At 41.8% G+C, this 14,323-nt stretch overlaps 2 protein-coding genes across 2 annotated transcripts; both read left to right on the forward strand.

Moving 5' to 3' along the window:
* The first annotated feature begins 10,899 nt into the window (after nucleotides 1–10,899).
* Nucleotides 10,900–12,418, forward strand: LOC138870407 (uncharacterized). The gene is made up of 2 exons (XM_070148210.1): nucleotides 10,900–11,026; nucleotides 11,991–12,418. Exons 1-2 carry the CDS (start codon nucleotides 10,900–10,902, stop codon nucleotides 12,416–12,418), a joined length of 555 nt encoding a protein of 184 aa, XP_070004311.1.
* Nucleotides 12,419–12,466: 48 nt separating this feature from the next.
* On the forward strand, nucleotides 12,467–13,003 carry LOC138870411 (uncharacterized). Its single transcript, XM_070148218.1, has one exon. It carries the CDS (start codon nucleotides 12,467–12,469, stop codon nucleotides 13,001–13,003), a length of 537 nt encoding a protein of 178 aa, XP_070004319.1.
* Nucleotides 13,004–14,323: the final 1,320 nt, after the last annotated feature.

The raw sequence follows: 14,323 nt of genomic DNA on the forward strand, positions 1-14,323 counted from the left end.
AAATCGAATAAACCTAGAAATCAGGAATGCGTATTTTTTACATTTTTTTTTTGAAAAGAGATAAAGATTAAAGAAACTATATATATTTTTTTTTTTATATATATATTATTATTTTTTTTTTTAAGAAAAATTTGGACTGAATTCATAAAAGGGGTACTACGAAAGAAACAACTCATTTTTTGAATTATGAATTTTCGATTTTTTTTTTTGCTCTTAAAATAAATACCCTTTTTTTTATCTTTGAAAGTGATAAAAGAAAATTTTTTTGTATATATATTTTTTTTTAATAACTCTCAATAAACAAAACAGTTTTTTTTTAGAAAAATTCCGGCGAGGTCTTGACACTACTTGGACATTGGTTCTATTTTCCAAAAATAAGTAATTATCTCCCCTGCGCTGCTATTTTCCCTTTTTTTAGAACCGGTCGACATGCGGAACCGAAGCAGATAAATGCATAACACAGATAGGAATGCAGCATGATGGTCTTTCCATTTCAGGTTGCCTGTCCTAGACGGACCCAACCCCTGTGTTGAGTCCCCTAAGTCAAATGCCATATGATGCAAATAAGCGTTCCTACTAGGGATCCGGCATGAAGTTTCGTTATACTAGGTTTAAACCTTGGTACTTGCCCTAGACTGTGTACCCGAGCGGACAACTCGAGTCGAGGAGGGGGCTACGTACCGGGGACCCGCGAGATCGTCCGGCTTTGTAACTTGTCCGACCTCTTTCTTATTTCAAGTATTGACACTAACAGAATAGGGAGTCTCGACCAGGCGAGCTTCTCCCCGGAGGTAAGAAAAGAAGGGTTTCGGCACAGTTTATATACAGTTCAGATAATATCAGAAGCGGTAAAAGACAACATTTAGCACTTTTATGCAAAACATGTAATAAAGATCAGATAATAAGCCAGATATAACAATTACTCTAAGCTCGAATTCTTGAACCCTGAACCAGTGGTTCTGGGTTTTTTAAGTCCCCAGCAGAGTCGCCAGAGCTGTCACTTCTCCTTTTTGCACGCCCCGCCCTGAGGGGTAAGATGCGCGGGTGGAGTTTTTCCAATTTAAGTGACAAATATTCGAAATGGGATTATTTATTTAATTCAGAGTCGCCACTTGGGAAAGGTTTGGCTTTTGGTGTCCCAAGTCACCGGTTTATCTTGAATCCCAAATCGAGGAAATTTTTCGACTTTTCCAAATGAAGTCTGCGAACCAGAAATTCTAAGTAAGGAATTCTGTTGACCCGAGGGAAGGTGTTAGGCACCCTCGAATCCCGTGGTTCTAGCACAGTCGCTTAAATTGTTATAATGGCTAAATATCCGATTTAAATACATGTTGTGACCTATGTGCTTTTATTAAGTTTTAATCGCCTTTATTATTGTCATTTATTTTACAGAATTGCAACGTCGTGAAAATGCGTCTCGAACCACGTCACAATCAATGCACCCGTGATTGTCGACACATTTGGACTTCATTGAGATTTGGATTTGGGTCACATCAATGTGCACCCGAACTTAAGAATGTGATTTAATTAAACCGCGCCAACAGAGTCTAACGCGTTATTATCTTTGTAGAGGGCCATGAAATTTATTAAATGACCCATCCTGAATTCTAGATAATTATCAAGGTTATTTATTGAGGGCCCCGCAATTTTGCACCTTTATTTGGCGAGGCTTGTCTCTATTTTAGAAAAGGATATCCTAAAGTGGCTACATTTTAATATATTTGTCCCTAAAAAACTAAAAGAGAAGAAAAATGCTAAATTAACTATATGCTTTTGTCTAATCCGGATTCTTATCAATTTCTGATTGATTATTTACAAAGCGGAGGAATGCCATAACTTATGAAACATACTTTAATTGGACGAAGAAATTACATTCGAGATTGACCCAATATTATACTTGTGTCCAAACGTTTCTTGAATTGAATTTTACTAGACTTATTGGGGCTGAAATGAAGGAATTAACTACTGGGCGTTGTTACTAATGGGATTTGAACATGATATTATGTACTGCCTAACGAGACCCAGCAAAGACTAAAATAAAACAAGTCAACATAGTATAAGTTTGGAGTATCCATACCTTGTATTAACAAATAGCTACAAACTAAAACATGAAGGACCAAGCTCAGAAGTGTATTAGTTAACAATACATTTTCGTACTATTGAACTGGGAACTAACAACTACACAGGCCCCTTAATATGCCATGAATATTACAACAAATGATTTTGAACTTCTTCAACCTTTTTCATTTCATGCTTTCAAGCTGTTTCAATTACATCAATATGGGCCTGAAATGTGTACCTGGAAATGCTGAATGTGCACAGGAGAAAAAGAAGAAGATGTTGAGATCAGCAGCAAAATAAACAGGACTAGCAATAGCAGCAGGACAGAGCAGCAGCAGAACAAAACGAACAGCAGAAAAGGGCTCAAGTGCAGAAATGCAACTATGGCCAATAGAAAGAAATAGCTAAACGAGAGCACAACCCAGTGGAGTAGAATCAAGAACTCCAAGCAGACCAAACCAATAGTGAACCAATGGAAAACACTTGACTAAATAGACACAGCTGGAACTTCAAACAATCAGAATTGATTTCAGCGAGTTAAACAACTGAAAACCCAAATAACAAATAGGAAGAAACAATTTCTGATTGTAGATTGTATAATTTCTGTATCTCTTTGTATGTCTTTCAAGCTTTCTCTTTCAACACTCCTCACAGTGTGTGTATTTTCTTTCTTAGTTCTGATTCTCTCTATCTCTTTTCTTTTTTATGCTCTCTCTGCGTATCTCCTCCTCTATCTATGCTTTTTCTGTGTATCTCCCTCCTCTATCTATGCTTTTTCTGTGTATCTCCCTCCTCTATCTATGCTTTTTCTGTGTATCTCCCCCATCAGATGGTCCTCCTATCCCCCTTTTTATAAGCCTCAAACTCAACCTTTTAACAGCCTGTTTTCAGAATATCACCATGCCCCTCCCATGTGCATTTCCATTTCAGATTCCCATTAGTTATTTAAGTATTAACCTCCATCAACATTCCCTGGCAGATTTAGCTTTTAAAAGGTTTAATACTTTTTTTAAACTTAAAGCAAGGTATGGGCAGTAGAATCTATCTGACAGCATATGCTGTCAACACATTTTAAATTTAAAAGCCCCTTTTATGAAGGAAACAGGCTGTGCACAATGCACATGCTGTGCACAAGTGCACATGCCATCAACTCAGATTTCAATTAACAGACCAAGCCTTAGGTTTCTGAAATCATATTAACAGCTATAAGTAACTGGACTTGGTTCTTAATTGTTTCAGGCAAATGTTCATCAGAAGCAAATTGATTTAACTTTGTTCGGGTAGCTGAAACTAATTGACGACATATGTCGACTCGACTATATTAGCATTAACATACACAATCGAAGCCAAAAATCAGACATTTAAAGTATGGGACACATGGTTTGAATTATACTGACTAAACAGAAATACCCTCGAGGAGTCAAATAATCAGTACAAATTTGGAATACAACCCAATACATATGTCTTATCAGAATATGAGGGGTTCAAACAAACATAGTGGTTCAAACAAGGTGGACAAACGGAAGTTGGTAAAAATTCAAAACACAAATTGACACAAAACATGAACAGACATCTAATCCCTCACATGGACCAAACAAATAAGGGAAGAAGGCAGACTCACCTCAAATCTTGAAAAATCGGAAACCTTGAACCGGACTTGGACAGACTTTCTTAAGGCTGAACGGACTTTAATCGAAGTGTTTCTCAGATGAGAAACACTTCGATTAAGGTCCCTTGGACCTTAATTTCTTTGGCTCGAACGGGTATGAACTAGTGACGAGGAACTACAAAGTTCCAAAACTCAGATCCGGGATTCATGTTTCCCTGGTTAGATTCGGACCAAACCAAGTATGGTTTGGTCACGAGGGGGGTCTGGGGAGTGTCTGGTGTGAAGCTGGGGTTGGTTGGTGTAAGCCGAGTTTTAACTCGAATCTTCAAATGAAGATTCGAGGACCTAGGGGATGATTCGAACTACATGGTTAGCAGATCCATGTTCAGGATGGCAAGGGGGTTCTAGGGTGTTAAGGGGAAGGTCACCGGCGTTCAGGCCGCCGGGTTTCTGGTGAAAGTGTGCAGGGGCGGCTAGGGTTTGAAGGGGATGGGTTTGGGTGAAGACGACGAGGCCGGGGTATTGGATAGGGGGGGTAGGGTAAGGATTTGGGCTTATATAGTTAGTGGGTGGGTCGATCTCAACCGTTAGATCAATCTAGATCTACGGTTTGGATCTGATGGTCTTAAGTGAAACGGTGTCGTTTCAAATGTTGAGGGTTTGGGTTTGGTCCGGGTGTAAACGGGTCGGGTTTGTTGATGGGTTATGGGGATTGATCTTGGCCGTCGATCACTCTGAGATCAACGGCCCAGATCAGGCACGACTCAAACGACGTCGTTTGGACGTCCTGGGCATCAGGTGACCTGGGCTGGGCAGGCCTGGGTCTTGGGCTGTTTGTTTGGGCCAATTTTGTTAAAATTGGCCCAAGTCCGGAAGGGGTCTTTTCTTTATTTTTTTTTTATTTTTTTTTCTTCTTTTCTTATTTATTTTAAAACAAAGCTAAGCCAAAAAATCAAATTAAAATTAAATACACACTCAAATACAATTATTTGCACACATACTAAAATATTTCAAAACCGGTAAAGTCAAACCAAATAAAATCACGGACGAAAATGCCTATTCACGATTTTCTATTTAACGACCGAATTACGGTTTGAATTACGCAGGACACATATATATTTTTTGAATTTTATTTTAATAAAGTAAATAAATAAGAATGGGCCAAAATCACAAATAAATCCACAAGGTGCCGCACAGAAATCCGAAATTGTACAGCGGGGCCAATTATATATTTTTTTTTTTTTTTGGAGCGATTGTCGTGTGAAGCAAAAATCACGTGCTCACAAACTTAGTATGCGAATTTCACAACATGCACGGCCATAGGACCGAGGATTGTCATCAGCTACGAGAAGAGGTAGCTCGACTTCTTAAAAAGGGCATCTCTAGGAATTTCTTAGTGATCGAGCCAAAAAACAGTTCCAAGAAAGAGAGGTGACCAAGAAGAACGAGGCAAACGAGCCACAACATGTCATCCACGTGATCATGGGGGCGTCGATACCCCGCATGAACCCGTAATAAGAAGAACAAAAATATCCATCATTAGAGAAAAGCGGACCTGGGGATATATTCCCGAGGACGCCCTCACATTCATCGAAGAGGACACCGAGACCTTGTCTCAACCTTACAATGATGCACTGGTAATCTCTTTCCTTGTATATACTTTTCAAATAAAATGTGTACTCGTGGATCTAGGTAGCTCGGCCAATATTGTCAGGTCAAGGGTAATAGAGCAGCTCGGATTGCTCAACCAAATTGTGCCCGCCACTCGAGTCCTCAACGGATTCAACATGGCAAGTGAAACAATGAAAGGAGAAATCATCCTTCCGGTCACCGTGGTCGGCACGACCCAAGACGCCAAATTCCATGTCATCGAAGGAGACATGAGGTATAACGCCTTATTCATATGGTCATGGATACACTGCATGAATGCGGTATCATCCACTCTTCACCAAATGATGAAATTCCCAACAAAGGACGGAATTAAAACTGTCTACGGGGAACATCACACGGCAAGAGAAATGTTTGTAGTACACGATGTGGCACCAGCGCTCACACATACAACCTCGAATGAGCCAAAGGGTAATCGATCCTCACCCTCGATCAAACTTGATTAAACGAAATAAAGGACCATACCGCATCCTCATCTCGAGTGATTGTAACATATCAATCCTCATGATTAGAACATATTGATCCTCAAGGCATCACCGACATATCTCACTTTAAGGTATGACCATCTCCCTTTTCATTTCGTATTTCAGACTAATCCATATGCAGGCACCCGATCGGAGTGGTCAGAACACTAACCTTGCTCGAAGACCTTAAGGTTTTAAAGCATCTGTTGCACTCTTTTCCTTTGACCGAATTTTTGTCCCGAAAGAAGGGTTTTACCGGCAAGGTTTTTAACGAGACGACATCTACATGCAACCTAAGGTAAAATTAACAAATTCTCGAGACTTCTTTTGCAGTCAACCTTGAACACTAGGGGGAATTCCCCCAGGAATCCACCCGCTTGGAAAAGTTATGAAATGCCAAATGGGGTCCCTATAGGAAAGTAATGTATTGGGCCAAACGGTCAAACGAACCGTGTCTACATCGCCGGGTTCCTGTCGATGAATAAATGTACTCTTGTACCAAATAATCGTAGAATATCTTTTGTCAAGACACCTTCGCAAGATAAGGTAAGAATTCCTTCGTCGAAAACGTCCCGAACACTCAGGGACTGGCATCAACAATTCAATACTTAGAAGACCTCGGGGTCAGGACTCCAAAATCATAAGCCCTCAGGTAAGGCAACGTGAAAATCACTAAACATCTCCAACATCGAAGGTACCTCGAGCACTCAGGGACTGATGTCGAAATCCCAAAAGAAAAATGCACGGCCTCAGGTTCGGGATCTCCAAAATTGCAAGACCTCAACGAGGCAATGCAAAGCTTACAAAGAATGGCTCCCGACTCAAGAAACTCTCGACGACTCGGGGATTGCCGTTAAAATGCCATCTTCATTGACTTACCAAAACACGAGGCTATAAGACCCCTAGCGGGCAGACTCGGTCCCGTAAGACCTACATAAGGCAGCAACTACATCTGTAAGACCTCAACGGCATAAAAAATCTGTAAGACCTCAACGGCATGAAAAAAATCTGTAAGACCTCAATGGCATGACAAAACTGTAAGACCTCGAGCAAGGCATGAATCACACTTGTAAGACCTCGATAGAATGAACTGTAAGACCTCAAGCAAGGCATGAATCATACTTATACCAAATATCAACAAAATTATAAGACCTAAAAAGGCATGAAAATTTTGTAAGACCTTACTATAGGCATAAACTTAATCCCGAAGTCTAGGCTATACATCGCATTTGTAAGACTCCCAAAAGGGCATACCCTCGATGTAGAAGCCTAAATTACTACACTCGGGATCAAAAATTGCTCTATCCAAACACAAATGACTACGGTCATACGGCTACACCAACCGAATTAACGCGACTCGGGGCAGCCCGACCGTCGCTATAAAATTATAGGCATTTACTTCAAATCTACTTCGAAAAGAACCAGTTAAACAGGCTATCCACGATAGTCAAAATAGCTTCAACCATATCAGCTCCAAATCACAAGGCTTCGAGCTACTCAGCCTACAAGCTAAACCTTCCGAGGTGCTCGAACATTGCCGCAATCAACTTGAAATCGAGGTTCTTCTCAAACCAACAATGGGTCAGGAAAAATTATTTCAAAAAGTCCTTAATGAGAGGAAAACAAAGCCTACATATGCCTAAAGGCAAAGTGTAAGAGCCATTGTCGCCATCCTAATGAGCTTCAGGGCCACACACACACTAAACGGTCGCAATGACCAAAAGCGTAACAGCCACTGTCGCCAGCTAAGAATTTTGAAAGCTTGAGGGTCAAAATGAGCTCGAGTTGTAACCCGATTCGGAGACCAGGGCCAAAATAGTTAACTAATACATGCCCAAGGGCAAAGCGTAAGAGCCATCGTCGCCAGCTTCATGAGCCTCAGGGCCATACACACTAAAAGGTCGCTTCGATCCAAGGCATAAGTGTCGTTGGTGCCAGCCCACGCAAAGACAGAACTTGAGGGTCAGTTGTGCTCGAGTCGAAACCTGACCCGGAGACTGAACCCAAAATAGTTAAAATACAATTGCCCAAGGGCAAGACAAAAGAGCCATTGTCGCCCGCCCCTGTCGACACAAAGGCTTGAGGGTCGAATGAGCTCGAGTCGAATCCCGGCTCGGAGACTAAACCCAAAACAGTTGAGAAAAGCATAATAGCTCTAACGCTAGCATACACTAAAGGCCGCATCGACCGAACGCCTAATGAGCCTCGGAGCCATGTCACGATTCTAAGAATTCTCAACAACTCCGAAACTGGTCCACCTGGTCAGAAGCGGAGTAGAAAATGGTACATAAGAAATAAAAGCCTCAAGTTTTCTCATATTTACGTACATGAAGAAGTGCACTCTCCATCTACAAACGCGCTCTGAAAAATCACGTGCAAGATGGCAAAGTCTACACCCAGCCCCTGAGGGCCACGGCCTACCAGCCTCATCTGCACTCTCCTCGACGTCAGACAGAAATGACTGAGCATCACGCTTGTCTGCCCTCGCTCACGCCAGCTCTTCCGAGAGAACAAATCACATGGCGCCGATCTCCTCGAGAACCCTTCTTCAGGACCTGTAACGAGCATATTCTTTGATCCTCTCTTCACGGTCGAGGACCCTCTTCGATTCGGCTGCTTCAGCCCTAGCATCAACGGTCTCAGCCCTGATCCTCGAAAGTTTGGATTCAAGCTTCGAGATCATATCTGCTTGAACTGAAGCATTGTCACAAGCTAAGTGGAGTTGGGCATCGAAAATAGGAAATTTAGCCAGGGCACCCTCCTTCTCTAAAGCCTAAGCCTGCACTTGTGCTCTTAACTTGCCACGGTCATTCTTGACTCGGTCGGCTTCACCCCTGTGGCACTCCATAGCCTCTATCTTTTTCTGTAGCTGGGATGGACGAAGAGCTAACCTGAGAATTTAAAGGCGAAACAGATACCCGCCCGGGACAAAACATTACCTATTTTATCAAATAGCTCTTGTAATTCGAGCTCCAATATGCCTTATATTGCCAGTGTGTCAACTCAACTTCCTTCTCCTTGCAAAAGATCCCAAGTGACCTACCCTCATCCAGAGCTTTCCGGAGCCTAGCTCCACAACGAAGAAGTCCGGACTCGGGCTTGTCGGATGCCTACAAAAGAAAAATCAATAAGAAGTGGAAGGTGATAGCAAGGAAGGGATGGCGCAACACTTGCCATGATATTTTGTTTCCCATCTATCTCGGGACAAAGCTCGCCACACACACACCTTGCACCCCTTGCAGGTCGAGTGGGCCGCCAAATCCTCGGGCCGAGTCTGGCAGGTCAAGAACGTTTCCCGATGCCCATAAAACCACTATAGAAGAAGGAAGGAAGACACAATTATGAAACCAGCTCTCGCCATAGGCAGAACTGATAAAGCACGAGACGCACCACTTAAGAGTATAGCCCCATTCTTAAATAAATGATACGGTCTCCTTGGGTATAATGTCAGCGGTCCACATCCGAGCGAAGCAACTTGTCCATACCCGGTATCCGTTGTCCTCAAAAATAACAATGAAGGGTGTAATCTATCGACACCACAAAGTCAATAGACCCCGATAATCCCGAAAAGCTGGCACAGAAAGAAAATGACAACTGCTTAAAACGGGGTAACCCCAAAAAAGGCGGAAACAACCTCATATTATATGTGAAAAAGATGGTGACGATTCGCCTACCTCAAAGCCAGTCGGGAACTCTAGCCGATAACACCCTCTCCAGTCCCGGGGCGGTACCCGACCTCGAGAGCCTTCATCAAGATAAGGCTACAGAGAGCCGATGATGCCTTTTCCAACACCAAGGTCTCACTCGACCTCGAGGATCTCCATCAAAGGGAATCAGGCTCCAAAGAAATGAGCATTTTTGAACTTCACCCGTATGGGCCTAGCTCCGGGTGCCATCCAAGATTCGACAAACCCTATTTCAAAATCTCTCTACAGCACCATAAGGCTATTCCCACTAAAACGCGCTTCTGAGCGGTCCGAGTGCGAGCAAGTCTTCGCTCGGGGACTGCCCTCAAGAGATCAAAAGCAGCCCCTGCCCATGGGTCCCCGAGCAAATTTCTTCTCAAAGGCTACTACGGAACTTAACTGCTAATTCATGACTCCGAGGCCCGAAACATTATTCTCATTTTGCTCAAAGTCAATGTCACGGTGACCCGAGTCTATTGTCCTTATTCAGGTTCAATCCAAGGAATCGCAAAGGACCCCGTGCAAAGCCGTTTTCATCAACCAATGGACAGAAGGAATACTCGCATCCGAGTTCGGTATTAGCAACAACAAACAAGACCGTGCATTCGGAGTCTCCGAAACCTAAAGGAATACGACAACTATCAAAGGCAGAAGTCAAGAAAATATTTTTTTATTCATAAAATGTTTGCTTACAACGGCCCTCGAATGGTCCTTACATATGATTACAAAAGCCTGCAAGGGGATCCTTACAAAGCAACAAAGAAGCAGAAGGGTGTACATACAACAAAAGCCTAAGAATCTAGCCTATTACCAAAAGTGCATCCTCAATGGCGACATTTTCAGTATCATCTCCTTAAGCACGTGTCCTCAAAGACAATATCTTCCAAGACCAATCCCCTTAGGAGTCTCATCTCGACCCTCCCCCCCCCAGAATGGCATCTCCAAAAGGGAAGATGTAGAAGGGGAACGTGATTGAGAAGTGCAAAGTGACGAAGGAGAACCCAAAAGGAGACGAGAAGTGACTGGGTGAATAATCTGGTTAGTATGAACTCCGCCAGTATTACTATTATAAAGCCACTTCTTGAGACTTTTCCTCAGCAAGGGAGGCGATATTTAGTAGATATTGTCGCCATACCCCAAGGAATCTAATGGGGTTGTAATGCGCCAAGCCGAGGAAGGAGGGTGAGCAGCGGTGTATAATTCGAGCCCCCTCTTGATCAGCGGTGTATAATCCAAATACTTCCTCGGTTGGAGGAAATTGGTCCTCTGCTTCATCGCTCTGAGCCAGCGACAACAACAACAACAACAACAAGAAAAACAATAACATAAAGGCAGCATAATCTCATTCGACCAGAGAAGGTCCGGGAGATTGGATGTAGCACGCCTGATAACGCCATAAACTTTTGAGGCCATGGGCCTCAAACATGGTAAACAACAAAGAGTAAAGATAGCAAGAAAGGAGGAATGGATAGATATTAGAGGATGCTTGGATGAAGAAATGACCACAGAAGGCCCCATTTATAGAAAAGAGGGGCAAAGTAACGGACAATGCCATTATCGCCCTTGAAAAATGTAACGACAGGCGCACTCAATGAGTTCACGGGAGCTGAATTAATGGCAACATTATGGCCTCGAAGAACGAAAAATCATGATGCGTCGGATGGCCCTGAAAAAGCATAACGATGAAACATTTCGGTATTCATGGAAGCTTGCATCATCAGCACGACGTCATCACGGGAGCCCATAGAGTGGGATGGTTAAAATCCTTTCTTATCGCTTCTCTCTGAGAAATGCGGGGAATATTTATATACGACGAAATCGGGGGGGCCAATTTCTCGTTGATAAGGTACTTCAAGAGATCGCCTCAAAGGCTCGAGATCATGGACCTGGTACCTCTCTCAAGATCTATCGACACCCGGCCTAGGGATAATGTTGGCCGAGACCCCAATAGGCATGAGAGGCTTCCGAAGAATGCATCAGGGGCCGGTTATGTCTACCAAGCTAGTCTAATATTGGGCTACGTCTACATCATGAAGCTAGTTAGTTATCCCATCCCGCTTCCTTTATCATTTAATATATCTTGTACTATGTTTGGATTCCCCCTCTTATATAAGGGGGATCGTTGGCACTTTGTAAGCATGTTGTTCCAACCATTCTACACAAGATCAATAATATCTCTCTATCTCTCTTTTATCTCTAACTTACTTGCTCGAGACTATCACTTTAATTTATTGCTTTCATACTTATTCTTCATTTATTACTTGATATCATCCATAAAGATCCCTCTTTAATTATATTCTAACTATTAGTCCCTTCCCGATAGCCCGAGGCCCGGACATCTAGCTCATCGATTTGATTGTAATGCTGTTTTAGCTTGCATTTTACCTTTTATCTTCACACATCTAGTATCAACTACTCTAACAACTAGAATAAAAATAGATCACGTATTTTTAGAGTCCCATCAACAAATTTAATTGTTATTACCATTTTCACGGTAAACAGACATCATCTGTGATGGTCCACATGTTCCTATGAAGAAGCTTGGAAAAACTGGACCAATGGTGCTGAAAGATAGAAAGGAGTACAGTGATATTGATAGAAAATCCGTAGAAAAGAACTATCGTGAAAAGAAAATCTTGGTATGTGGTATAGGACCTGATGAGCACAACAGAGTCTCAGCTTGTGATTCTGCCAAAGAAATATGGGAAGCATTGCAAACCGCACACGAAGAAACTACTCAGGTTAAACAGTCCAAGATTGACATGCTCACCACTAAGTATGAGTTCTTCAGGATGAAGGATGATGAGTCTATACAAGATATGCACACTAGATTCACATCCATCATAAATGATCTTCATTCAATTGGAGATGTTATTCCCATAAACAAGCTCGTAAGGAATATTCTCAGTGTTCTACCTGGTTCTTGGTAGAGTAAGGTGAATGCCATCACTGAAGCTAAAGATCTAAAAACTCTAACCATGGATGAGCCGATTGGTAATCTGAAAATATACGAGATGAAATTAAAGAAAGACAGTGAAAGGAGAGAGCCAAAGAAGGAAAAGATCCTAGTGCTCAAGGCTGAAAACAGTGACTCAAGTGAAGAAGATAGTGATATGTCCTATTTTACTAAAAGGTTTCAAAAGATGGTTCGAAGAAATCATGGTATACCAAAGAGTGGCAGTTCAAGTAAGGCAAGGAACAATGATCTCTATCACATGTGCGGAAAGCCAGGACATTTCATCAAAGATTGTCAACTTCTGAAACATGAGGAATACAAACAAAACCCTGACAAAGCAGCAAAAAGGAACCCAGTTCTAGATAAACGATATAGTCGAAAAAGTGCAACTAACAATATTGTGAAGCAGGCTCTTTCTGTTTGGGGAGACTCCTCCAATGAATCAGAAAGGGAACCAGATGCAGAAAATAGCTTCATGATGGTAGTGGAAACTGAAGCAACGAAATATGACTCACTGTTTGCACTAATGGCTCAATCTGACGATGAAGAAGAGGATTAAAATGATGAGGTAAATTTCAGGGATGTTCAGAGAAATCTAAAATCATACTCTTCTAAAAATGTAAGGTCATTAGCAAATGTTCTAATTGATGCATATTATAGCCTTATTAATGATAAGGAGATCTTGACCATATAGCTAGGAGATGCTGAACAATCTAGAGATGATCTAGTGGTCTGTGTAGTGGATCTAAATGAGACCATAGCTAATCTTGAAAAAGAAATGGAAGTTTTGAATGAAAAAATAAATAGTGTAGAAAATGAGAGAGATGACCTGATGGTAGTGGTTGTTGATTTAAAGGAAACCATAGAAGGCTTTAGCAATGAAAAACACACTCTAGAAAAGAAAATTGCAGCTACTGAGCAATAGAGGGTTGAATTTTTAGTGATAATCACTGAGCTAGAGGAAAACATTAAGGGACTCAAATCAGAACATAGGGCTGTGATTATTGGGAAAGGGAAGGCGATGTGAAAACTAGTATGTGTGGTGAACTTGATTAAAATGGGCAACTTCAACCTGAATTAGAGAAAGTAAAAATTGATCTTGAGAAATCTCTGAAGTGGACCTGGTCTCAGATGTTGTCACTGCCATATACTTCAACAATAGTGGAAACGGGCAGGGAATCGGGTTCCAAAAGGAGAAAACTCCTTGCAACCCTCACAGCAAGTACGTCATTGTTCGTGATAACTAGCTTTGTACCCACAGTGGGAACGATGGGCACTTCAAAGAAAATTGCCAGGCCAAGGTTCAATCTGTTCAAAAAAAACAAATTGTTTACTGAAAAAGTGACTACTAAAGAGGGACAAGGTATCGCTCGCAAGAAACGAATATTGCCTCCATGGACTAGAAAAGCCCTTATCCATCCCTTTTGTCATAACAAGGGATCCAAACTAGTTGGGTTCCTAAATCTAACCCATGATTTATATGTGTAGGAAACAGTGAGAGGAAGTGGACTGCTATGGTTCATGAATAGTGGATGCTAAACGCACATGACTAAAAATACCATGGATTGTCTCTCACTGAAAGCCCTGCAGAAAAGGGAATGTATCATATATATATATATATATATATATATATATATATATATAAGGGGGGTATATTCTCGGTGTTGTAAAAGATGGAAAGTCTCTGTCACACTTAATTGAGAACGTGTGCCATGTGAATTGCCTGAAGCACAGTCTCTTGAGTGTGTCTCAAATCTGTGATAAAGGGAGAAAAGTAGAGTTCTTATCAAAAATGTGCACAGTTACCAATATGAGCTGCTTGAAGGCAGTCGACAATGATACAAAACCTTGGCATAAAGGATTGGAACACTCAAGGCTC

This window comes from Nicotiana sylvestris, chromosome 1 (assembly GCF_000393655.2).
Source record: "Nicotiana sylvestris chromosome 1, ASM39365v2, whole genome shotgun sequence".
Taxonomy (NCBI): Eukaryota; Viridiplantae; Streptophyta; class Magnoliopsida; order Solanales; family Solanaceae; genus Nicotiana; species Nicotiana sylvestris.

Bases quoted from the DNA above. Each gene is read 5' to 3' on its own strand.
- LOC138870407 (XM_070148210.1), top strand. From the start codon at position 10,900: ATGGGCCTCAAACATGGTAAACAACAAAGAGTAAAGATAGCAAGAAAG. The intron at 11,027-11,990 runs GTAACGGACAAT...CACGGTAAACAG, and splicing joins TTATAGAAAAGAGGGGCAAA to ACATCATCTGTGATGGTCCA.
- LOC138870411 (XM_070148218.1), top strand. From the start codon at position 12,467: ATGGATGAGCCGATTGGTAATCTGAAAATATACGAGATGAAATTAAAG.